The 24,738-nt window shown below is 50.1% G+C and overlaps 1 protein-coding gene across 1 annotated transcript in view; it reads left to right on the forward strand.

The window, feature by feature from the left end:
* Window positions 1-24,738, forward strand: part of FAM83F (family with sequence similarity 83 member F) — a 29,212-nt gene that overhangs the window by 2,038 nt on the left and 2,436 nt on the right. Inside the window, exons 2-4 of the mRNA XM_077168898.1 lie at window positions 16,742-16,909; window positions 17,434-17,555; window positions 18,917-19,611. Coding sequence (XP_077025013.1) covers window positions 16,742-16,909; window positions 17,434-17,555; window positions 18,917-19,611 — 985 coding nt within the window. The remainder of the gene's footprint in view (window positions 1-16,741; window positions 16,910-17,433; window positions 17,556-18,916; window positions 19,612-24,738) is intronic.

Consider the following 24,738-nt stretch of genomic DNA (forward strand, 5'->3'; position numbering starts at 1 on the left):
TTCCTTATTTTTAGAGGAAAAGATTTCAGGATTCAGTGCAGTTAAATGACTTGCCCAAGGTCAAATATAGCTAGTAAATGGCCAAGTCGAGATTCAGGTGCCAAAGCTCTTGCTCTCCCCCCACTGTATACTGTGCCCCACTGTCTGACGTGCTGGTGCATCAGGGTGAGGCCAAGGAGGTTGAATGGAACTAGCTTGGTCATCTCAGGTCGTGTACCTGTGACAAGGGAGAGACTGGGCCCCTGCCCACTGGGGTTTCTGGTCCCATGTGGGATGACAGGGCTCTCCTGTGTCGTGTGACAACAGAAACCTGAACATTTGTGAGCCAATGCAATGTGTACAAATCTAACCAGTAATTGTTTCCGGAATGCCTACGGTGGGCCAGGCACTAGTCATAAAAAGGAAATGAGCTATGACCTTTGTCCTCCAAAAGCTGGAAAATCTGGTGGAAGTTAAATAAAAGTTTCGAGGCTGGTGTGCCTAAGCTGGGAAAGCTTCTTGCAGGAGGTGAGTTCAGAGTTGGAAGGGAAGAGAGAAGTAAACTGAAATGGTTAAGTTTTGGTAAGAGATTCAGGAGCAAAACCATGAGATATTTGCTCCAGAAATACAAGCAGGCTTGTTTGGCAGGAGGCAAGATTGTCCTGGTGGATGCAGATACTGTGTGGAGCCTGATGCAGGGGTCATAAAAGTGGTCCAAAGTGGGTGACCATCCCATGGAAGAAGTAGCTTCTGACCCTGTCTGTACCCACCCAACTCCCAGTCTCTCTGGACCCACATTCTGCAACTGTTAATCACCGCCCTTCACATCTGCACCTTTTCAAAGAATTGGCAAAGTATGTGGGACAGAAAGGTTGCTCCTTTTTCAAAGGTAGGAAGGAAAGGAGAGTGCCCAGAGGTCACGTGGTTGGTTCTAGGACCACCCAGAACTGTAACCCACATCCTTAACTTCTGCTCTAAAGACTGCTTCCTCTGACCTCTCCAGCCTACCTTGCCACCCCTGCTTGTCCAATTGGCAAGCAGCCTTCCTTGGCCATTAAATTAGATCCTTCCACCTTCCTTTTCACCCTGAGGGAGAGAGCGTCCTGTCCGAGTCTGGCTGACTGGAGGCCCTGTAGGGTGGAATGTGAGGTGATTTCTGTGCAGAGACCTGGGTGGCCGTGTGGAGGGAAGGCAGCAGGACATGCATGCCTGAGGGCCCATTGTGTGCCAGACAGTTTCATATTTTAGCTCATTGAATCCTCAGCATAGCCTTGTGAGGTGCTATCATTTTTATTCCCAAGTGACAATAGGAAACGAACTCAGGGGGAGTTCTGTGACTTGCCCTCAGTCACAGACCAGTGAGGGATTCCGCTCCATACCTGGTCCTCTGGGATATGGAGCAGGGAGACAGGAACCTATTTACAGGGACACTTAAAAGATATGGATTGAGGAGGAGGACCAGAGGGTGGTGTCCAGAAAGAAAACAGCCCAGACCGGGGTGGAGATGGAACCATGTCCGGTGGGAGGAAGCTGTGTGAGGAGGTCACTTTAAGTTACCTGCTCTCTGGGCCTTGGCAATGGCACAAGGTCCTTCCCAGGCTTTCTCTGATAAGTAGCATTCAAACATTCTGCTGTGTTTGCTTGTGGGGTGAGGTTTTTCCCCTTGAGTTACCTGCTTACTTTAGTGTCACCGAGTGATGAACTTTGCTTAAAGTACAGGCAGAAAGGGTGCCTTCAGGGACCCAGCAAAGAGCTCCTGGCCTAACCCACGTCAGCAGAGAGGAACAAGGGATGTCACTGACGTTAGGGCTGCTGAGATGGTTGTAACCGCCAGGAGGAAGACCCACAGCATGTGGCCTGGACTCTTAGGTTCTAATTTACAAAGCCAGAGTGGGTGAACCAAAGAATTGCAATTTAGAATGGCTAATGAATTAGGACAGTGCTTCCATTTGGTCATTCGACAAATATTTTGAGATGTACTGTGTACAGAGCTCTTTAGTAGAAAACAGACATATAAAAAACACTGTCTGCTCTTAAATAGCCTAGTAGCCTGTTATAATCCGGCGGGATGACTTCAACAGAAGGTGTGATGGGAGGGGCACTAACCCAGCCCTGAACCTGGTCAGGGAAGGACCTTTGATGTTGAGGACCTGTCCAGGGGCGTGTCAGAACTCAGCTGGAGGGATGAGATGGCACACAGCCTCCCTTATGACCTGCGGCATTTATTTTTGAGGCTGCTGGGTAGGGTTAGAGAGGATTACCTTGTGCTTCAGAAACAGGAAAACTTACTGGCCCCCACCTCAAAAACTGACCCTTAACCCCTGCATTCCTGGGCCCCACACTCAAATGCACCAGCTCCCCAGCTCTTCTACCCCCTTTCTTTTAAGCTTCTGTGACCTGGTATAGCAGGGTATTATTTCACAGAGGAGCTCTCAGTCCAGATAGGTGAAATAACTTGTCTGTTTCAAACCAAGGACAAGGGTCCTTGATTAGGACTCCCAGTGATCCTGTGGAGATTATGAAACGAGCCAGGAGAGGGAGGTTGTGGAGTAGTTAGCTGTAGTTAACAGGCGCCGCTCTTCACCCAGCTGACTGGGGAAAGGGTGGAGAGGATGGTCAGGCCCTTCCCAGTCCCCTTTCCTTCAAGGCCCGGCTCAGATGCACCCCCTCTTCCTTGGCACTTCAAATTTTTGATATAGAAATGATTTTTTTTCCCTCAGACATGGATGCTTGTTTATGCTACTTTTCCTCCTCTGAGCGAGAGGAGCAGCTGCCCTCTGCCCTCCACGTCTCTGTTGGCCTTGACTTGGTGGTGGCGGTTTGCCAGGAGCCTCTGCCTGCCTCCAAACTCGCTGTCTGGGGGCCAAGGCGACAGCTCCTCAGGCAAGACCCAGCAGGCAGGTGCAGAGGCTCCCCTCATCTAAACGAGGATCCCCAAGGGTGTTCCGCTCGCTCAGTCATCCAGAAGGGCCTCACCAACTGCACACGCACAGCCCAAAGAGCCCGAGGGTCATCTGGAAATTTCCTTTTCTCTTTCACTGAGGGAGGAGGCCTGTAGACCAGGTGGTGATGAGCTGCGGTGTGCCATGCAGTAATCGTGGCCTGGGGCTGTGTTTCCCTCTTTGGAGGGGAGGGAGGACAGGCTCTTCTCCTTTGTGGAGAATACCCTGAAATCTGATACTTTGGTTCCCTGAAACTCTGAGGATGAGTTAGAAAGAAAAAGCTGGGCCTCAGGAAAAGGGTGCCTTCCTCATGACCTCATTTCACAGGTAGTGAAGCCAGGTTTTCTGGGCTGCGGTCTGAGGAGGCTCAGGCCCCTGCCCAGGGAAGGAGTGCAGGCCTGGGAGCTGGGAGACAGGGTGCTCCTGGCTTGTTCTCTCCTCACGCTCTGAGTGGCCCTGGGCATGTCATCTGACTTGCTAGGCCTCTCTTTCCACATCTGTAAAAAGGGGGCAGTCCTCCCCTTGCTTACTCTCATGAGATTGCTCTGAGAACCTAATGCAACACCATGAGAAAGCACTTTGAAAAAGGTGAGTAGTGTATGCAGATGAAAGGGATTTCTATTAAGAAGAGTTAACACTGTGGAGAGAGAGGTCCTGTGAGTGTTATTTCCTTTAGTCAATTCAACCCTCTACACCTTGCAAGGGAAGTGGCATTTTCCCCAAGGCGCAGAGAAAGCACAAGATCCTGGAACTCAGGAGAGGCTAGCTGGGATTCCACCCTAGGTCTGAGTTCAAGGCTTGTGTCCTGCTGCAACTGCAGGTTACCAGTGGGGATTGCCCTCTGTGGTCATCTCTTGCTTCTAAAACTTCCAGAAACATTCAAAGTCTATTTGTTGCCAGCCAGGCCTGGGAAATTGATGGGCTAGCTCAGGAGACAGACAAGTGCACAACCAGTGACACCCTCATTCCTGCTGAGTTGGGGAGGTTCCTGCTGGGCAGCCTCGGGCAGGTGTCACAGGGAAGCTGGGTCTGGGTAGCTTCTGGGGTCCTATTCCGTGCTCCTAGTGGTCCCCTCCCGGGGACCTTCCTGGCCCCTGAGACCTGTGCCCTTACCTAACAGGCTGAATCCTTGATGGGATCCCAGCCCCATCTCGTTCCCTCCATGTTCTTATCCCCTAGGATGCTGCCCCAGCTTGGCTGGTGGCCATATCCTCCACCACTTCTCAGAGTCCACAAAACAGAGCCTGTTCTGGTGCAAGCTTCCAGTCCGAGCTCGGGGGCCTGAGAGCGCTGGACAGGGAACAAAGGAGCCCAGGGCTGGGTCCTGGCGGAAAGCCTGCCTCTGCTCCTGGCACTGCCCTGGGTGGGCCAAGTCACTGGGGCCCTCCCTGTTCCTCCTTTTGCCCCAGGGATGTGACCTGACCCCTCAGCCTTTGCTGGAGGCTGCACCTTCCCTGGTTTCCTTTTTCCTTCTCTGGGATCTGTAGAGTCTGTAAACTTGTTAATGATACTAGGATCTCAGCTCTGGAAGACAAACTAGGGATTTTCTAATTGTTGATTTCTCTGGCCCGGGTTTCCACCTCATCTGGAAGCTCATCCCCACCCCAACTTGTGCTGTTGTCGTCATCCTGCCGGACCCTCGCTGTCCTGGCCGGGCGATTGGGAGGCTCTGGACAGGTGAGCTTCTTGCTTGGCATTTAAGCAGAGTCAGAAGATGGTGGGGGTGGGGTGGGGGCAGGAACCAGGACTCTTGACCTCTCTGTGGATCTTGGAGGACTGCTACAGATGTCCTAACTCCCTGATCCGGGAGGTGCCTGGGCTGGTTTCCTGCACGGCCTGGAGATTCTCCATATTTGTTCACTCATCCAGCATGCTTTACTGAGGACCCACTATGTGTTCAGTACCAGGAATTTACAGACAAGTAAAACGGATCCTGCCCTTAAGTCCCAAAGAAGATCTAGAAAAGAATTATAGGGCAAGTCATGGTGGCTCAGCAGGCAGAATTTTTGCCTGCCATGCTGGAGATTTGAGTTCAATTCCCGGTGCTTGCCCATGCAAAGAACAAACAAACAAACAAAATAATTATACAGTAGGGGGTGGTGTTGTCGATAGCTGTTACTTATTGCCAGACAAGCACTAGCCCTTTTAGAATTTATTATTTCATTTAATGTTCACAACCACCCAGCAATTTCCATTTTTACAGACGAGGAATCTGAGTTCATAGAATGTAAGGTGAACAGTGGGGCTGGATGGGAACTGAGACGAGTCTGATTCATGTGTGCCCATCCACCGAGCTCCAGTAGTGCTCTGGGTGAGCAGTGAAACAGAGGCAAGCCCATCTGGGCAAGTAGAATCCAGGTGAACAGAGCCCTCCCCAGGGAATTGACAGCAGAATTAGCCAGTTGTGGAAGAAAAATGGGGCAGGCAGGGAGTGGGGTGTGGGAGCAAAATTGAAGGCCTGGGCGCATGTGTACCCTCACTCTTCTCGTCACCAGAGCGCCCTCCTGACTCCCCTCACCTGCCACTCCCTCCTGTGCGCTCTCCACCTACCTCCCTGTGGAAGCTTTCCCATGTAACATCGCCTGGCACCGGGCTTGCAGATATTCCTGCTGCTTCTCAGAACCTCCCTGGGCAAACTGCCAGCTCTGGTTGTCGTGCCCTGATGGACCCATCAAGAAACACTTCAGCAGGTATCTCTCGAGTCCTGCCTTGCTCTGCCCCCATGCTGTATAGCGCTGAGAGCTCCAGGCCAGTAATCCAAACCAGCAGATGATCCTAAAAATGTGTATCTTCATTGGATTTTTTTTTTTTAGCAGCTGATTTATCTTCCTAATTATGTTTAGCTTTAAGCTAATGTTAAAATGAGCTTGCGTTAGGTAATTTTCACTAATTAACACCAACTTAGTGCAGGGGAAGTCATCCCAGAAGCACGCCATGGGGCAGAGAAAAGCTGGCCTGGGATCTTAAAAAGATGTGCTCTGCTTACTTCCTGGCAGATCAGGTAGTGTTCCTCACCGCTGAATTAGCTAACCTTGCTCACATGGGCACGTCCTTCCTCTTCCTCTGGAGACCCACCTAGGCTCTGTGGTATGTCCCTTTCATCATCCAAGTCCGGGGTGTGCATATCTACTGACAGCCCCAGAGGACCAGGTTCGGGTTGGGGGTGGGGGGCTCAGCAGGGAGATGGGGCCCTGGGGTCGGGGCTGAGCATCTGGGAGAGGAAACTGGCCTGGCAGGGTGGAATTGGGCTCCCGCCACTGCCAGTGCAGCAAGGGAGCCTGGTGTCTAATGGTCCATAATTAGTGAGCCTGAAATAACGTCACATGGCTACAGGAAGCCTCTGCTGACACCCCCACAGAGGCCTTGCTGCTGGGGTGGGAGCAGCCCAGCGTCGATGCAGGGAGCAGCCCCCGTTGGAGCCTGGGTCTCGGTTCTGCCCTCTTTGTGGGCCAAGGCCCAGGCTCAGGCTCAGATGGCTTCCTCGGCTCCCCAGGGAAGCCCCTACTGTGGAGGTTTTTGTTGAGAGCATTTGCTGTGCTCTGGACCCAGTGCAGGAGGAACGGCAGGGATCTGCCACAGTCCCTCATGGGCAGGAGTTAAGGCGTGCAGGCCGGAGCTGCCAGGTGTGCTCAGAGCCCACAGAATCACCTCTGGTGTGAATTCACTGTCAGGGGAGAGGGTGGAGGACCATGGCATGTCTTCAGCCTGCTAGAGGGACCTGGATTGGATTCTGGAGCGTGGAGTTTTTGCTGAGGGCTCGTTATCCTAAGGGCTTGTTATCCTATTTAACCTGTGCTTGCGTGCTTCAACTGGGAGGGAAAGCAGTCGGCAGTCTCTAAGAAGCTAGCGTCCCTCCACCCTGCCAGTGAGCGCTGCCTGTGTGCCAGGCAGAGTCTCACCATCTGGGGGCAGCCACTCCCTAGATTCCATCTGAGCATTTCCTCATTTCTCTCCTTTCGCCAGAACCATAAGGTAGCGAGCGCCTTTACAAATGAATTTCAGAGGGACTTCTTACCTTGCCCAAGGTTTTACAGTTAGTAGACAGCCTCTTATCCCAAAGCCTGTGCTTTCCTTGGCAGTACACTTTGGACTGTGGGTATTTAGTGAAATGACAGTAGAGTCCAGGAGTGATAGGAAGCCATGGGGGTGGGGGCAGGCAGTGTCCTGTGGCTCTGGCAGCACAGCCCCTCCCTCAGTGGCTGTGCAGACCCCTTTCCTATACCCTCTCCTCTTTTGCCACAGAATGCTTAGATCAGCCTTTGTTATTCAGATGTTCACACTCTAGCCATTAAATATTGGAGATAATCCTGACCAGGGGCCCTGTTGTAGCCTTGATGACAAAAGAAAGTATTTGCAGTATTTTAACCCACCTCCCCCCAGAGTAGATTGTTTCCGTGGTCCGGCTGTACCTTTTTGAGCCCCGGTTGGGTCCGTGCCTGTTCCCTGAGTCCTCAGCGGCCATGTGTGCTGGGCCCTGGGGGCATTTTCCTGAGCTGCAGGTCCGGGCAGCCCTGCACACACAGCTTGTCACGCGACTCTGCACCTAATGGGGCTGCCCTTCCCCTCAATTAGTTCCAGTGTTGCCCTTGGTGGGAGGGTGGCGGTGTCCAGACTCTAATCACTGCCTGGGCCGGGCCTGCTGGGCACGTCCTGGGCCAAGGAAATGCCTCCACCTTGCGGCTGTCTCCTCAGTGTGCCTCCTGCCCACCTGTCCCCTCCCCTTGAAGGTCGCATCTTTGTTCTGGGCACCACCTCTGGCCAAGCCTGGGCTCGTGACCTGCGTGCCTTACCTCGTGTGAACCCAGAACAGCCCTGTAAGGCATCATCTCCCCATCTGAAAATGAGGAAAGACTCTGCTGGGAGGGGTGTCGATTCTTTCACCTTCATTCACATTACCTGTGGGGCTCCCTTTATCCAGGGTATGGACAAATGAGTAAAAAAAAAAATGTCAAAAAATAAATAATGGGGGGGAGGCATAAGGGGTAAAAAAAAAAAATTGGGTCGATTACGATACTAGTGGTCAGTGAGAGGGAAGGGTAAGGGGTATGCGATGTGTAAGTTTTTTCTTTTTCCTTTTTCTTTTTCTGGAGTGAAGCAAATGTCCTACAAATGATCATGGTGATGAATACCCAACCATGTGATGATATTGTGAGCCACTGATTGTGTACTTTGGATGGACTGTATGTGTGGAAAGATATTTCAATTAAAAAATATATATTTTTAAATCATCTGCTGCGGCATGGTGGGGGGGGTTAAAATACGTTTTCCTGAGCCTGCTGAATCAGACTCTCCAGAGGAGGGACAGGTATCTGCATTTTCATAGTCCCCAGCACCCCCTTCCATACTATCACTGCCCTGTACACCTCAGTTCTTCTCTTCGGGGAGCTCAGAGAGGGAAATTTCACAGTCCGAACCAGCTGAGCTGGAGGCTGGCTCGGCCGACCCAGCACCACCCTTTGGGAAAGGGAAGGACCACCCTCTGGTTCCAGACCAACTAACTCCCCTGGGCTGCCAGGCAGACAGGGCCGTTCTGGAGGAGCCCTCCCCACCCTGAGGGGCATTAGGGCTTAAGGGGTTGGGGAAGCTGGGGAGCCACATTTGCCTTGCAGCAGAGTTAATGGTCCTTCATAAGTGCACAATGTTTTCCTGGGATTTCACGGGCATGATCTCATTGGAACCTCCCAGCAGCCCTAGGAGGAAGGCAGGGCAAAGTGGAAGGTGAAAAGTCTGGCTCCAAACTCCTGGGTAATCAGAGGAAAGGAGTAAACTGGAAACCTGGCTGTGAAGCTGCTTCAGGCTCCTCGTTAGTACAGCCCAGGTCCAGCAGGCTTGACCTGTGGGCTTTCACTATTTCAAATGTTGGGCTGGGTGGAAAGGGGTGGAGTTTGGGCAGGACTTTTGCAGGTAACTGCAGCCATTCCCCACCCCCACGGCGGGTGCCTATAGCTCCTTGTCAACAGAGCAGAGGAAACTTCCAAGGAGGGAGGAGATTTGTTGTCAGTATCTACTGATGCGTTTCAGTTTGCATCCTGGTTTTGCATGACTGGAGGTGACCTGAGATCCAAGCACAGGTCTGGGGTCAGGAGCCCAGGCTTTAGTCCCACTGCTGCCAAGACCTGGCTAGGACAGCCAGATGCTGTACAAGTTTCCTTCTAACTCTGAGACTCTGCAAGCTGGGATGTCCTTCAGTGCAGGGCCAAGTGCATTGGTGCAGTTTGTGCCATTGTACATGTCAGTTGAAGACATGGGGTCTGACATGTACCCATGTCCCGTGCACCCTGGTCCCACTTACTGGCCTTGACTCCATCACAGGAGGACAAGGTGCCTTCTCATAATTTGCACAAAGGCTCTCACTGTATGTGTAGGTGGGAGTCCTGCCTCCTGACCCTGATTTCCTTGGTGTGGGGCTTTTACCTCTTGGCGAAGTAGGTCCTTGTCATGAGCTGGCTGCTCCTTTGAGATCTTGGGTAGATGGCACGAAGGCAGAGACAAGACCTTCAGGCTACTCAGACAGTAGTTCCTAAAGGTGCTAACTACATTTCCCTTCTCTGTGCCCTTAGTTTGAAGAAGAAGGTCAGTTCTTCCTTTCAGCAAAACTAACAAGGAATCTTGCTCAGCATTTTTTTTTCTTCACCCAGTGACTGAACGTTAATGAAATAAAGCTACAAAGCCACACCCAACAAATAAAACTATAGATTTTAACTTCCCTCCATTTAGACATTCATTCCACCAACTCGGAGAACTGATTTTATGATGTGCTCCGAGCTGAGGGTGGAGATTCTGAGAAATCAGATGGTCCCTGCCATCTAGGGGCCTGCAGCCTGGGAAGGGACAGAGGTATTTAGCAAGCATTACAAGAAAGTATTAATAAGCTCCGTTATTGGCCTGGAGTACAATGTGGGCAATTAGGAGGTGGAGAGAAGTTCAGGAAATTCTTGTCTGAGTCTTTAAAGATGCGTAGTTATTTCCTGAGGGTGGGAACAAAGGGACTTGAAACTGCCTCTGCGCACTGGTTCTTGGGGTGGGGGTGGGGGGCTGGTTTTGTGTACCCCCTGGAGACACTTAACAATATCTAGAGACAATTTTGATTGCCACAACTGGGAATGATGCTCTTGGCATGCTACTGAACATCCTGTAGCGCACAGGAGAGCCCCTTACAGCAAAGAATTATCTAGCCCCAAAGCTCAATAGTGCTGTGGTGGAGAAACCCTGTTTAGAACTGTAGGTCATTTGGTGCAAGTGGAATCAAGGGACAGAGGTAAGATGAGGCCCAGGATGAAGCTGGAGAGGAGGAAAGGAGCTGATTAAGACTCTTTACTTGCCAACTTAAGAAGTTTGCACCCTTCCTTGAGGGCTGTGGGACCCACCATTGGTTTTTAAGCTGAGTTGTATGCTCATTGGTCTGTTATTTTAGGGGGATTACTGCCATGGAGAATGAATTGGAGGGCAGAGAATGAAGAAGGAGAAACGAGTTAGGAGCTATTCCAGAAGTTTGTGTAAGAAATGAGACGGGTCAGAGCCCTGGCAGCAGTGCCAGCGGGAACAGAAAGAGCTGGCCCAAGAGGTGCACCGAGGAGGTAAGAGCTGAGTGAGCTCGGTGACTGACTGGATTTGGTCAGTGTGGAGGAGGAAGAATTTAGCATACTCGGGTCTCTTCTCCGGCGACGGAGGGTGGAGAGTGGTCCCCTGTTCACAAAGGATCAGGTGGCCAGGGGTTGAGTTCGGATACTGGTTTGGAAGTACCCGTGGGACAGGCCGGTGACAGTGTCCAAGTAGCAGTTGACTCTGTGGGTTTGGAGATACCGCAGGGCAGTGTCATCTGTGTTCTGAGCCATTTAAACACACCAGGGTGTCCGTCCTGGCTGTCTTAAGCAGAGCTGCCGTGGAATGCTTAGGGAAGGTGAAGCCCTTTTTGTTATTTTTGTTATCTAGTAGTAATTAAAGAGTCCAGAATGAGAATTAGAAAAGCTGGCTGTTTTTAATTAAAATTGAACGACAGAGAGAAGGGAATTCTGAAGCTGTTGAACCTGTCGCCCCCCTCCCCCCCACCTGGCCACTGCTCAGGCAGGATGTCAAATGAGGGCGCATTGAGCTAATGAAACGCCGGGTTAGAAGTATTACATCAGAGCCCCGTTGCCAGTGCTCCTGTGACAGCTTCTTAAAACCACTGCCATCTCAAATTAACCTCTCTTGCCCGGTGTTACACAGCAGTGGGTGGCCAGGTAAAGGATGCTGGGACTGGGAGCCAGCAGGGAAAAGGGGACAGTTTTTCCCTCCTGAAGAAATTCATTTCCTAGGGTTCAGAGCCTGTGCTGTCCTTTTATTAAACCTGGTTTTCCATTTACACTGGGAGCCTTAAAGTCAGGTTAGGTGTGGAGGGTTACATGGGCACGTTAAACACCCGAGCGATGGAGCAAGGAGTTGATTTCCGCAGAGTTGGATGTCAAGTAGCGCCCTCTGAGACCAAAGCGGAGGGTAATTATCACTTCCCCTCCATGACTAGATTGCAGGAGTCAGTGAGCAATTGATTTTTTTTTTTTTTTTTACTACAGTGATATTTCACTGTTTAATTGGTTGGCGACACAGATGGCTGGCTTTCACCAGGGTGCTGCAGAATGGGCCTCCTGAAAGCCGGGCCCTTGGGGCTCCCATCTCCACCCACCTGTGTGATCTTCTCAGGCCCTTAGGCAGGCAAAGGAGAGAGGCAAGCTGGCTTGGCCTCCCTGCTTGCTTTTTCAACTACAAAGCAAGAGTAAGATTGCAAATCTGAGAAGCCCTTTGGTGAGGCAGTCATGCAGTCCTCCACCTGCAGCGCTGTGGACAGGTCAGAAATGAGAAGATCATAATAGACTCTGGCCTCAGACAGCCCTTGGGAGATAGGTCTCAGGAGCACGAAGGTGGTGGATAAGTATCCATGCTCCAGGGACCCTGCTGCCAATGGCTTGAAGCCCAAACTCTGCAGTGTCCTGCCCCAGCCTGGTCTCCCACTAAGCCACGTCGCAAACCCACTCTGACCTGTTCCAGCCAGTTTTGGAACTTGAGGACTTGAATGTTTGCAGTTTTTTGTTTTTATTGTTGTTGTTTTGGACCACAAGTGCAAAGAGCTGATTATATCCCTCAGTTCATGGCCCACTGCCATCATCGAAGGCCCCTCTTGATTTGCTTTTCTCCTCCCCTCCGATGCCCTTCTCCTTCCGTAGGCAGCCACTCTAATGTGTTCACTATATGTCCTTTGATATGTTTGTGTCCTTGAAAAACATGCAGTTGCGTGTTTTTATTGACATAAATGGTATTATTCTCTAGCATTTTAAATGGAACCATCCATTTTCAAAAGAATTATCTAAGTCACTGCGGGTGGAACTAGTTCATTGTTTCTGCCTGCTACAAAGCACTCCATTGTAATCGTTCCTCACATTTTACTACCCACTCTCCGAGCAGCATGCCTACATTATTGCAACTCCTTGCTCTCCCAAAGAAGGCTACAGTGAACATCGTTGTTCCTGCCCCCTTAGAAAGCTGCCCAGAGATCCACGAGCTTCCCTAGGGTGCCAGGCCTAGAGTCATGGTGCTGGCTTAGAGTTATGCTTAAAACCACTGCGTGCTGCCCACGGCTCTGCGGACTAGCCACCCCAGTTTTCCCTCCCACCAGCAGTGGACAAGGATCCTCTTTCCCCACCACCAACCCTCAGGATTATCCAACTTTCCAATTTTTACTTAATCTTACAGTCATAAAGTGGTATTTCTCTCTCATCGCTTTTAATTTGAATTTTTCTGATCACTAATGAGGTCCGCTTCTCTTTATATACTTATCTCCCATTCACATAGATCCTCCGGGGAATTGCCTAGTCATATATCCCTTGTCATTTTTCAATTAGTTTCCAGTGATTTCCTTGCTGATTTGTGGGAATCCCTTGTATATTTTAATTCCTTTTGGTTGAAGACATTGTAGATATGTTCTCCCATTCACCTGTCGGCTACTTTTGTCTGTGCCATCTTGCTTTAAACAGAAAATCCCTAGCTTGTCAAATGCATCATATTTATTTTGTTATTGCCCTATGGTTTGTGCTTTGGGGATCTTGTTTAAGACATCCTTCCTTACCCAATGTCATTAAGATAGTTTCCTACATCTCTTCAATTCCTTTTTTTTGGTGGGGGGTGGGGATAGCTCTGGTAATCGAACCCAGGTCTCCGGCATGGCAGGTGAGAATTCTGCCACTGAGCCACCATTGCTCACCCTGTTCAATTCCTTTTTTAGTTTTTCAATACTGTATTTAGCCCAACTGAAATTCACCTTTATATGTAGGAGAGATCCATCTTTATCTCTCTCTGTGTAGTAAGCCATCTCCCCAATAACACCTAGTAACTGGCATCCTTTCTCCACTGAGTTGTTTTCTGCATGTGTGTGTTTGTGTGTGTGAGTATGTTTCTGGTTTCTGCATTCTGTTTCATTGGTCTATGTGCCAATTCCTTTCCACTTTAGTACCACAATTCTTATTCCTATGGCTTTGTAATAGTCTTACTATCCAGTAGGGCGTGTGTCCACTTTTAGCATTCCTTTTTTTCAAAATTGACTTATTCGTGGACCTTTGTTCTGCCTCATACATTTTAGAAGTTTTTGCGGTCCTCCAAAAGTTTTGCTGAGTTTTTAATTGGAACTCCATTGAATTTTATTGATTAATATGAGAACTGAATTTTTAAAGTATTTGAGCACTTTATCCATGACCATGAACATGATTTATCTTTTCATTTATTCTCATTTTTAAATGTCCTTCAAAAGCATTTTCAAACTTTCTTCATAAAGATATTAATTCCTAGAGTGGTACAAGGGTGGCAGAATTCTTGCCCTGCCATGCCAGAGACCTGGGTTCAATTCCCAGAGCCTGCCCATGCCGAAAAAAAAAAAAGAAGATATTAATTCCTAGATACCGTGTTTTAAAAATGCTATTGTCAGTTTTTCTGGCTGAATTTTCTTATTCTAATAGTTTTTTTCTTTATTGAACTGGGTTTTTCTTTAAAAATGACTATATATCACCTTTAAATACTGGTCTCTAAATACTCTTTTGGTAGTTCTTTTTTCTCTTTAATCCTGATATCTTTTATGTCTTTTTCTTGTCTTATTGCATTTCCAAGACCTTCAATGCTAGGTTAGCCACAGGGGTGACAGGACCCTTCACTTGCTCAAAATTTCAAGGGAAAGCATCTAAACTCCCCTGTTAAGCCTGATGTTTCATGTGGGTTTTGCTGGCTAGTCCCGCTAAAGGTCCCTTCTATTCCTAGGTTTCTGTGAATTTTAATCACAAATAGGTGATTAACATTATCAAATACTTTTAAAGAATATTAAAATAATTAGTTGATTTCCCCCTCTTTGACCCCATTAATGTTGTGATTAAAATGCTAGATCTTTCTGTGTTGAATCATTTTTATGTTCCTAGGATAAGCCTTACTTGACTATGGTATATTATGTTTAACTTACTCTTTTAGAGTGTTACCATGTCATTTGCATGTTTAAATTCATTGGTATATAACTGGTCTTACTAATTTCTTAAATCTCTATTTTACTTCTCCCATTTCACTCAGTATTTTATTTGCATCTCCTCTTTTTATCAGTCTTGTTAGAAGTTTATCTATCTTGTTATTAAGGAGTCTGTTTTTTATTTGAAGTTTGTGAAATGCCTCCCAGCTGTCCCCTCCCCATGTGAGGCAGCGTAATGCGGTGAAATGAAGACGACTCAGACAGACCTGCCTGAGTTCAAATCCCTGTACTGTCACATGCTAGCTTGGACACGTTACTCTGTCCCTCTGTGTTTACTTCCTCATCTGTAAAATGGTAATAACAGTCTTCCTTGTACAGTGGCTGTATGGATTAAATTAGAAAATTTACGCAAAGCACTGGAAACAGCAAGGGGCACACAGAAAGTGTTCGGTGCATGTTAATTCCATCTTCCAAGCCTTTGTTTGTGCTGGGCTCTTTGCCTGAAATGCCCTTTGCTAGGCCCCTGCTAGCCCATGTGGCACCTGTGTGCAGGTTAGAAAAAGGCGTCCCATCCTTGGGCAGGCACGACTGCTGCCCATCCCCTCAGCCCAGTGCCCGTGTGCAGGGCAGCCCTGCCCACTTCCCTTCTTGATTTTCCTCCCTGCTTATTTCTCGCAGAGCTCAAAGGCTTCACCTTGTTCAGGTCTCAGAAAGAATCCTCAGTGATGTCTTTCTTATTCTCCCCTGACTGTAATTAATCTCTCGCACACTCTCTTCTTTGCACTCACATCACCTGTCATTCATGCACCTCTTAAGGCATTTATCCTCCTTTATCTTATGCTTCAGTTATTTTGTGCAAATGTCTCATTGGTCCAGCTGAATTAACCCGTTGAAGTTAGGGAGTGTCACATATCCATCTTTGGATCCTTTCTCTGCCTATAGGGCTCAGCAAATGTTACTTGTATGAATAATTAAGGATCAGATGTAGGTGCTAAGGAGAGCCTTAGGTGATATTGTCTGAACTGGGGGAGGGAAGTCTTTAGTGGCAGGGATGATGTTGGGGCATATGTGTGAAGGTGGCGATGATAGTGACGATGGTAGAGGGGCACACTTACTGAGCTTACCCTGTGCTGGGCACTGAGCTAAGCGCATCCACTGTTTTTTCACTGAGTCCTCATAACAGCCCGATGAGGGAGGTGCTACTATTATGTCTGTTTTCCTGCTGAGGTAGAGGGGTGCTGAGCAGTCAGTGGTAGAGGTGGCATACTAGGCTTGGTGTCCTGACTTCAGGGCCTGAACTTTGAGCCCTGATGGCAAGAGACTCCTTGGATCACGTTGACCATGTGGGGGTATTTAATGAGGACTCACCGCATACCAGGGGTTGTGTTTGGTGCTTTGTCTCTATTATACACTTCTATTACACATTGTTATACAATCCTAGCAGCAAATGAATAAAGTGCAGGGCACCTCCACTTGGCAGATATGGAAACAGAGGCTCACAGAGGTTGTCACGTAAAAGAAAGTGGTGGATCCAAGGTTAAAACCTAATATCCCTGGCCCCAAAGCCCACGTCCTTTCCTTGTATCATGTGCACAGTGTTTGGGGTCAACGAGAAAACCCTTGCAGCTAGAGTAGAAGGTTCCTATAGGAAGTTGAGGAAGCTAAAGTCTGAAAGGTGGATCTGCTTCAGGCTGCAAAAGGCCTCGCCTTCCAGGATAGATGATTAGGACTTACTTTTGTAAATGAAGGGTCCTGTGAAGTGACCTTTAACTGAAGAGGGTGTGGGATAGGCTGGACCTGGAACCAGGAAGCCTGGGCTGACTGGAGCTTGGCCAGGATCTACATTTGGGGAAGCACAGAGTTTTGCACAGCTGCAGGGAGATCAAAGCACCAGACCTGCTGAGAAAGTGATGTTTGAGCAGATCTGTGGCTTATGGTAATGAGCCCATCCCTTGTATCTCAGCAATTGCATCTCTTTGAGCATGCTTGTTTCTCTAGGGTATTAGGACCAATTTTCCCCCACCCCCTTGATCTATCCTGCTATGGCTTCATATGCTATGAATTTTCCAGACCTGCTGGAAAATTCTCTGGGAGTGGTGGTGGGGATTTATCAAGGATGAAATATGAGCAGTACAGTCGCACCCTCAGGAGGTTTCCCAGAGCAGAGAGCCCATACCCAGGACTCAGATGTGCTCAGAGGCAGGTGGGGACATGTAGGACCCATGAATGGGACAGATGGAGTTTGGCTCTTGACCACCAGTTACTCGGGGCTGAGTTGGTCCTTTCTGGGCCAGGAGCTGTGTCTGTAGGTGTGTGGTCATAACGGGCTTCTCTGGTGCCCATCCAGGTCATTGCTGTGGTCATGGACCTCTTCACTGATGGCGATATCTTCCAAGACATCGTTGATGCTGCCTACAAGCGCCGGGTCCCAGTGTACATCATCCTGGATGAGGCAGGAGTGCCATATTTCCTGGAGATGTGCCAGGGCCTGGAGCTCACTGACTTCCGTATTCGGGTAAGTTGTATCACTCAGGTGGAGCTGGGAGATGAGGCCGGGCCTCCTCTGCCCTCTTCTTATGGCTCCTCCTCTTGCCTCCTCCTCGGTTCAGTGGCTCAGGTGCACTTAAAGATCTCAGTCCCTTTCCTTCTGACTCATGAACTGATAAACACTGAATTACATGCCCAGAATAACTTTTATCCTATGGCTGCTGAGGCTGAAGGAGGCAGCCCTGGCTCGGTCCTGGGATGCTTGGTCTGCGGAATCTCTGAGTTTACTGTTAAATACTGGGCTGTGGTTCTTTTCTGGGGACCTTTGCAAATAGAAGCCACCCTGAGCTCGTCCGTGCTCAAAGCAAGATTTGGTAACTATCTCCTCCTCTCCCAATGGGGTTACATCTGTAAGTCCTCAGGAAGCAGAGCATTTGGTGAGGAAAGGAGCCAGCAGGCAGGGTCCTGTGGTCAAGAAGGCTCTTCCTCTGTCCAGAGCCTCTTGGACTTGCCAAAACTGGGCGACCATGGCTCTCTTCCTCTTCTCAACAGAACATCCGTGTCCGCTCTGTGACAGGCGTTGGCTTCTACATGCCCATGGGGAAGGTCAAGGGCAGCCTGTCATCAAGGTTCCTGATGGTGGATGGTGATAAAGTAGCCACTGGATCTTATAGGTGAGTTGGGCCACGGAGGCCTGGAGGCCTTTATTCATGGTAACTGGCAGGGAAATGCTAGTCTGAGGCCTCCATAGTCATGAGTGTTGAGCAGGTGTCATCTGTCCTAGTATCCAGTCCTGGCCTGCCCCTTCCCTCAAACATCCTGGTTAACAGATTATTCAACAAAGACAGTCAACCTGACCCTTATTGTGCGTTAAGCATGGCCTTCCTTTCACGGTTCACAGCAACCAGTTGCATTTTGAGGCTACTTGTTAAGTGGGACAACCATGAAGTAGAATGGACCACGTATGGAACTCATTGTGAGCATGTGGCATAGAGAGAGTGGTCTCCAGAATTCTGATTCAATTCAGAACTGGGACAGTTGGGGAAAAAAAGAACTATAGACTGCATGTTTTATAGGAATGTTAAATTTCTTGACCTAGATAACTGTTCCTAATGAGGTTCCATAAGTGACTTATCTTTGTTCTTAGGGAATGTACATGTAATTAAGTATTTAAGGAGGATGGTATGTGCAACCTGCTGTCAAATGTTTAGATAGATAGATTGGTAGGTGGGTAGAAAGAAAGATTCAACAAATGTGGCAAAATGATAACAAGTGGTAAATCTCGATATTGGGGTGGGGGTATATTAGAGTTCTCTAGTTGATTTTGTATTTGCAACTGTACTTTAAGTTTGAAATTATTTAAAAAGTTACAAGTTTTGTTTGTTTGTTTAAAAATTAAATCCCCAGGAATATGCGAGCCTCCATCAGTAGAGTCTCTGCCCTCTGAGTAAATTAAAATCTAGGTAGGAAGAAGAGACCTGGACACATGTAACAATTAATAAATGATGCAAGTCCTCTTACATGGTTAAAGCATTGGTTTTTGGCAGATATGGAGTACTGTAATAATTCAGAAAATGATCAGCAGGGAATAGAATAACATTAAGAATAATAGCAGCCACAGGTACTGCTTTTTAAATGTGTGTACATGCCGGGAACTGAGCTAAATGCTTTTAGAAGGTGTTTCATTTGAGTCTCACAACTCCATGAACATAGGACCTACTGGCGTCATTTTGTAAGGGATACAAGTCAGTGAATGTCAGAGCCAGGTCTAACCCAGGCCTGCCTTCTTTCTCATGCCCTTTCCCTGTAGCCACTGCCTCTTTTCTGCATTTGAGGCCCAAACCTGGAACAAAGCGGGAGGTTTTGGGGCAGAGGAGGGAGAGCAGTCTGGGGCGAAGGCTGAGAGGCAGCAGGAAGTCTGGCTGCAGTGATGGGGCAGGTTGGGGCAGGGGCCAGTGGGATGCTGGAGTGGACTTGCCGAGGGCTGCAGCAGGGCTAGGCACATGTGTCTTGCTTTTTTTCCCCACGTTGTCAGATTCACCTGGAGTTCCTCCTACGTGGACAGGAACCTTCTCCTCCTCCTAACAGGGCAGAACGTGGAGCCCTTCGATGTGGAGTTCCGGGAGCTGTACGCCATCTCTGAGGAGGTAGACTTGTATCGGCAGCTGGGCCTGGCAGGAGGTGCAGGCAGGCTCGGCCTCAACTACTCCTCCACGGTGGCTCGCAAGCTCATCAACCCCAAGTATGCCTTGGTGTCAGGTGGCCGCCACCCGCCCGGGGAGATGATGCGCCTGGTCGCCCAGCAGCAGCGGGAGACTGGCAGCCATCCCAAGGGGCAGGAGAAGGGTACTGGAGGGGGTGAGTTGGACCAGCGCCTGGAGAGCTTCTTGAATGACCTGGTCATGCTGGAGCAGGTACTGCCTCCTATGGAGCCCATTCCCTCGAGAGAGCTGAGTCGGAAGGATGGCAAGGCCGCCACTCACCTGCTCATGGACATAAAGACCAAGACCCAGGAGGGAGTTGCCCGAAATGGCAAGGGAGAAGCTGCCAATGGGGAGGCTGCCCGGGCCAAGGAAGGCAAGCGATTTGGCAGCAGGTTCTTCAGCCGGTGGGCCAAGAGGCCAGCAGTGCCCAATGGCATGGCCAGTTCCCTCTCCACTGAGACCTTTACTGAAGCCGAGCTTCTGATGGGCAAGAGGCCTAACGAGGACCCCAGTGCTGACGTCTCAGGTGAGCCCCTCCCCCGGCCCAGTGCCCTCAGGCCTCTGACCCTGTCTGGTCCTCGTAGAGAGGCCACTTGCTGGATGGAGAGAGCAGGGGCTCTGGGCCCACTCAGCCCTCAGCTTCATTCCAGCTGGCCTTTATTTTCTGGCCTTCAGGAGGTCATTGCAGTTCTGAGTTAGTTTCCTTTTCTCTAAAAGATGATAATGATGCCTCCCTTGCCCAGCTGTTTTGAGGCTATAAAGTGCTGGGCTTGGAGTAGACCCAGAGCTTTTATTATTGCTACTCAAAGGCATTTCTTAGTATTGACAGAGACTCAAGTAAATAAGATAAACTTAGCAAGTTTTTTTTTGGAGGGGGGGGGCAAACACTCCCCCTTCCCCATCCCATCCCCTGTGCCCTCTAATCTGCTTCTCTGTCTCTTTTAAGTGATATCAGACACTTTTTGTCCTTATGTGCCTTGCTTATCTCACTGAGCATAATGTTTCCAAGGTTCTTCCAGTTGGAGCATGTCTCAGAACTTTATTCTTCCTATGGCTGAATAGTATTCCAGTGTTTTCTTCTTTGCAAAGGAAGAAATGGAGCACAGTACAGCCGAGTGGCAGAGCTTAGGCTTGACCCCTTGCTCTAAGTCTGTGGCTTTCTAGTAAACTTGTTACCTGCTGGATCCCTTGTCAGGATCTAGCCTGGGCAAACACACCCCACCCTCCCCTGCTGTCCCACCCATGCCCTGACCCGGTTTCCTGGTTTCTGTTGGAGTTTGACTTGGCTCCTCCCTGTGTGTATTTGCTGAGTGTGTTTGCATGCTGCTTGTCTTCTGGGAAAGAGCACTTCTACTGGTGGTGTCTTTGTGCCTGTCTCTCTGGGATTCTCTAGAGGACCTGGCCTTTATCTCTTTCTCCAGAGCAGTTTCCAGAGAGGCCCTTCAGGAGGCAGGTGGTACAACCAGGGCCGCCACTGCTGCCTTTTCTCATCCCAGCTTCCCTGAGTTGAAGAGGCTGCCATGTTGGGATTTCTCCCTCTGAGGCTGTGGGACATTGGAGCGAGGAGAACAGGGCTCCCTGGCTGGCCAGATGGGTGATAGCAGGGCCAGAGGTCTTGCCCTGGACAGCCTGAGTTGCTCCCAGGATTCCCAGCATTGCGCTGACCACATGCGCCTTGAGTTCAGGCCCTCTGGCGTCTTCCCCAGCACCCGCACCAGAGCCTAATACAGTCTGTGCTCAGGCAGTGACATATAAATTTGTTCCTTAAGGTTAGGTTGGTCCTGGGAGTCTCTGTGAATTTAGGCACGGCAGGAGCTCCAGGGCTCTACCTCCATTCACTCAGGAAACATTTATTATTAAGCGCCTCTGTGTGCCATGTACGTGCTAGCTGCTTTCTATCTCAATTCACCCTCACGACAACCTGCTGTGTGTGGAGGTGGCCGATAGAAGCTCTGAGGGGCGAATTAAGTGGTTCTAGGGCACAGTAATAGGGGATAGGACTAAACCCAGGCCTAAGCCCAGGTCCCGGGGCCTTCCCCAAAAGGGATGGCTGGCTCTCCCGCCTATTCCTCCTGCCCTCCCATACCCCAGCCCCAGCTGCTGCTGCTGCTCTGCACCTCTTGTTTGGAGGAAGCGTTGCCATGGTGAACACCTGGCAGGGAAGGGGGAGAGGAGGGAGAAGCTCAATCACTGAAGGGGCCGTTCCCCCAGTCCTGACTAGAGGTGAAGTGGAAGCCTTCTCTGCCTTCAGTCTCTCACCCTGAGGTGCTGTTTCCATAGAAACGAAGGCCCATTGTCTTGTCCATTCCCTGCCCGGTCTTTCTGCATCACTCAGCATTGGGTTCCCTGCTTGGATGTCACTGCCCAGCTGCTTTTTGAGTAGTCTCATGCTGTGCTCAGGAGTCAACCAAACAGACCTGGACCCAACCCTTGGGGAGCCCCACCCCAGAGCACCTGGCACCCAGGGTGAGGGTCGGGTGGGGAAGGAACCAACAGGAATGGAAGGCACCAGCACATGAAGTCCGGAAGGTCCAAGAGATGGCCAACAGGGTCCCCGTGGTCCTCCATCCATTGGAAGAAACAGAGTGGCCCCATCCAGCACTGCCTCTGCCCACCTGGACGGGCATCTTAGACCTGAGGCCCTGAAATTCAAGTTCTTTAACAAGACCTCTCCTCTCCCTGCCTCTTTCTCTCCTCAAAGGCAGGAGCTCCTCTCCCAAAGGCTCCTTTTCTGGCTTCCAGCCTCTGGAGTACATAGAGGCAGAGGCATGTGGTGGTCAGGCTCCCGACAGCCTGGGGCCCAAGGCCGAGCCACTCCCTTAGTAAGCGTGGCACTGCCGTCTGGGAGGAAATCGCCTTAGCGTCTAACTTGGGGCCCTTCCGGGACTTCCTCCGTGAATGCTGAGAACCACATCAGCACAGCCGTCCTGTCCACTTCAGCTCACAGTACTTTGCTCCCCATACTCGGGACACATCCTCCGGGCTCCTCTGGACCTGTTTCCTGTCTGGAAGAGGAGGAGGAGCTGAGTGAAAGAATGTTTCTGAGGTCCCTTCCAGAGGATTCTGACTCTGTCCCTGTCGTTCTTTCTGTCTCTGCTGCTCTTGTCAAGGGAGAACCTGAATTGTGACAGGGTGGGTGAGAGAGGAAAGTAGAAAGAGCTAAGAGCTGACATCCTGTAAAATTGCTTGATAAAGTATATCATTGTCCAACAGTATGTAAATGTTTGTGAACCCAGGTGTGGCCCTTGGGAGAACCTTATGGAAACTGCTTCCTTTAGGTCTGGGGGATGACTGCATGGTTTGAAGGCTCGCAGCCCCCTCTAGTGGTAGACGCGGAGTGCCTTTTTCCTTTCCCCTTTGCTCTCATCACTTCTGTGCCAGGCACGTGTGGCACCTTTCCTCATGGGCTTGCCACTTGGGCCCATCTGGGAGCTTGGAGCAGGACCTCTTGGGCAGAGATCCCAAACCTTATGGAGCATGGTCACCTGAGGCCCTCGTTGGAAATGCATATTCCTGGCTCCAACCCTTGAAATAACTCTGTGCAGCTGGGCTGGGCTCAGGAATCAGCATTTTAAGCAAGTGTCCTGCGTGTTTTCTCATGTGCAGGGTCCTCGGGCCAGCAGACTACAGGTGACATGGAGGAGGCTCAGACAAGGCCCTGCCCTCAAGGGGGCGTGCCCTGGGGCCACTGAAACACAGTGGCTACTTTGCTCCCATCACATCAACCAGGACATACCATGTTGCAGTTTGTGATCTGGGGCAGGAATCAGGGTTGCTTTGGCTTCATTTGCCCTGGGGACACAATGCCTGACATGGAGTAGATATTCAGTAAATGAGGATTGAGGAGGCAGAGAGTTGGTTCCCAAGTCATTTGTGAGTGAGAGCCCAGCTTCAGCTCTGGGGGCACTCAGGCAGTTGGATTGGAGGGAGGGGTGGGGATGGGGGTAGGCCAGGGCTGGTGTGACAACTTCATGCAGTGCAGCAGGGACCCTGGAGGGCATTCCAGGTCACCTAGGCTAGCAGAAGCACCTGCAAGAGCCTACTTCCTAGACAGTCTGTTTTCTGGTCCAAATCATAAACCCTCAGGCCCCCAGCTCTTGAGTCCAAGGGCTCCAAAGAGGCCTTAGCCATGCTCTGCCCTTTCCATTGCTACTGGTGGCCTCTTACCAAGTATCTGATGAGTCCCCAGGTATGTGGCAATCTAGGAGGTACTTGGGATACTTACCAAGTGGCAGAGGTCTCTGTCCTCAGGGAGATCACAGGGAAGTGGCCAAAACTTCTGCGGATAATTAGGAGAAAGAAGAAAGAAAGAAATGTGACTGAACACCTTCCTGGTGCTGGGCAGTCATGGTGCTAAATTCCTACACATAGAATCTACATAGGCCTCACAACCTCCCTGCCTGATGACATTACTTACCAAACAAGACTGCTGAGGCTCAGAGAGTGAGCCCCTGTGTCCACAGCACATGGTGAGAAAGTGGCAGTGTGGTCTCCTGCCTCCCAGTGACTTCCCCAAAGCACCACCACTGTTTCCAGAAGCCTAGGCTTGGCACCGTTTCCCTCATCTTCGAAGAGTCTTTCCAAGGGCCTCAAGCCCAAACGTGTGACTGACTTTTCCCCCAGTACCCAACTGTCTGAGAGGAAGGTGAGAGCAACAGTTGACTTCCCAGTGTGCCTTGGTGAGTCCCTCCAGGTCATTTCCTTCCCAAGATCCCCTTGTTGGAAATGGGCTCTTCCCAGAGCTCGCCAAGGGCTTGCAGTGACAACTCTCCCCAGGACTCTCTCGGGTTCTCCTGAGTCATATGCAGATGGGCCACCCTGGCCAGGCAGCATGGTCTGACTCCTGCCTACAGGTTGTAGTGCTGTGGCCGCTGGGTCCTGGATTGGGGGCTCCAGGCTCTGGCGTGTCACTCCCGGGGGCTGGCGGGCTCATATTTCTCTCCTGGAGTTGTGGGCCTCAGTCTGGGATGGATATCGGGGAAAGGTTGCTTCTTAACAGACCTGTGGCCAGAGTAAGCCTACCCAAGAGCTGTCTTGCCAAGGCTGCATTTGAGAATTCGGTGTTGTTCCTGTGGAGTGTGGTGCAGGCCCCAGCTGGCATCTGGAGGCTGCAATCAGATCTGAGAACGTGAGCCCCATTCTCAGCAAGGGTCCCAATGGATGGCGCAGCACTGGCAAGGGGACGAATGTGCACCCTGCAAGTGACTGATCCACTCAGCTCTGGTGGAGGGCAGTTATCCTTATCCTCATCAGCAAACATCGTAATCCCGCTGTCTTGCTTTCTCGGGGGCCTGAACAGGCTTACCCCACCCTCTAGGAGAGTGAGAACAGATACCACCCAGCTGAAATTGCCATTATCTCTGTTCTTATCAGCATTGATATAAACCCTTCGGTAGCTTGCCATTGCCTGTTGATTTTAATCCACAATATATATTTATTATATATTTATGAAATGTCTGCTCTGTGCCAGGCACTGTTCTAAGATCCTGGTACAAGGGTGAACAAAAGAAACAGTCTCTGCTCTTACGGAGTGTATGTTATCCTGGGGAGGGTAGCAGGGGAGGGGACTGATCCTTTTCTAAAGGAACATTTGAGCAGTGATTTGAAAGAGCATCTGGGGGAAGAATCTTCCAGATAAAGGGAGTGCTGAATC

This window comes from Tamandua tetradactyla, chromosome 7 (genome assembly GCF_023851605.1).
Source record: "Tamandua tetradactyla isolate mTamTet1 chromosome 7, mTamTet1.pri, whole genome shotgun sequence".
NCBI lineage: Eukaryota > Metazoa > Chordata > Mammalia > Pilosa > Myrmecophagidae > Tamandua > Tamandua tetradactyla.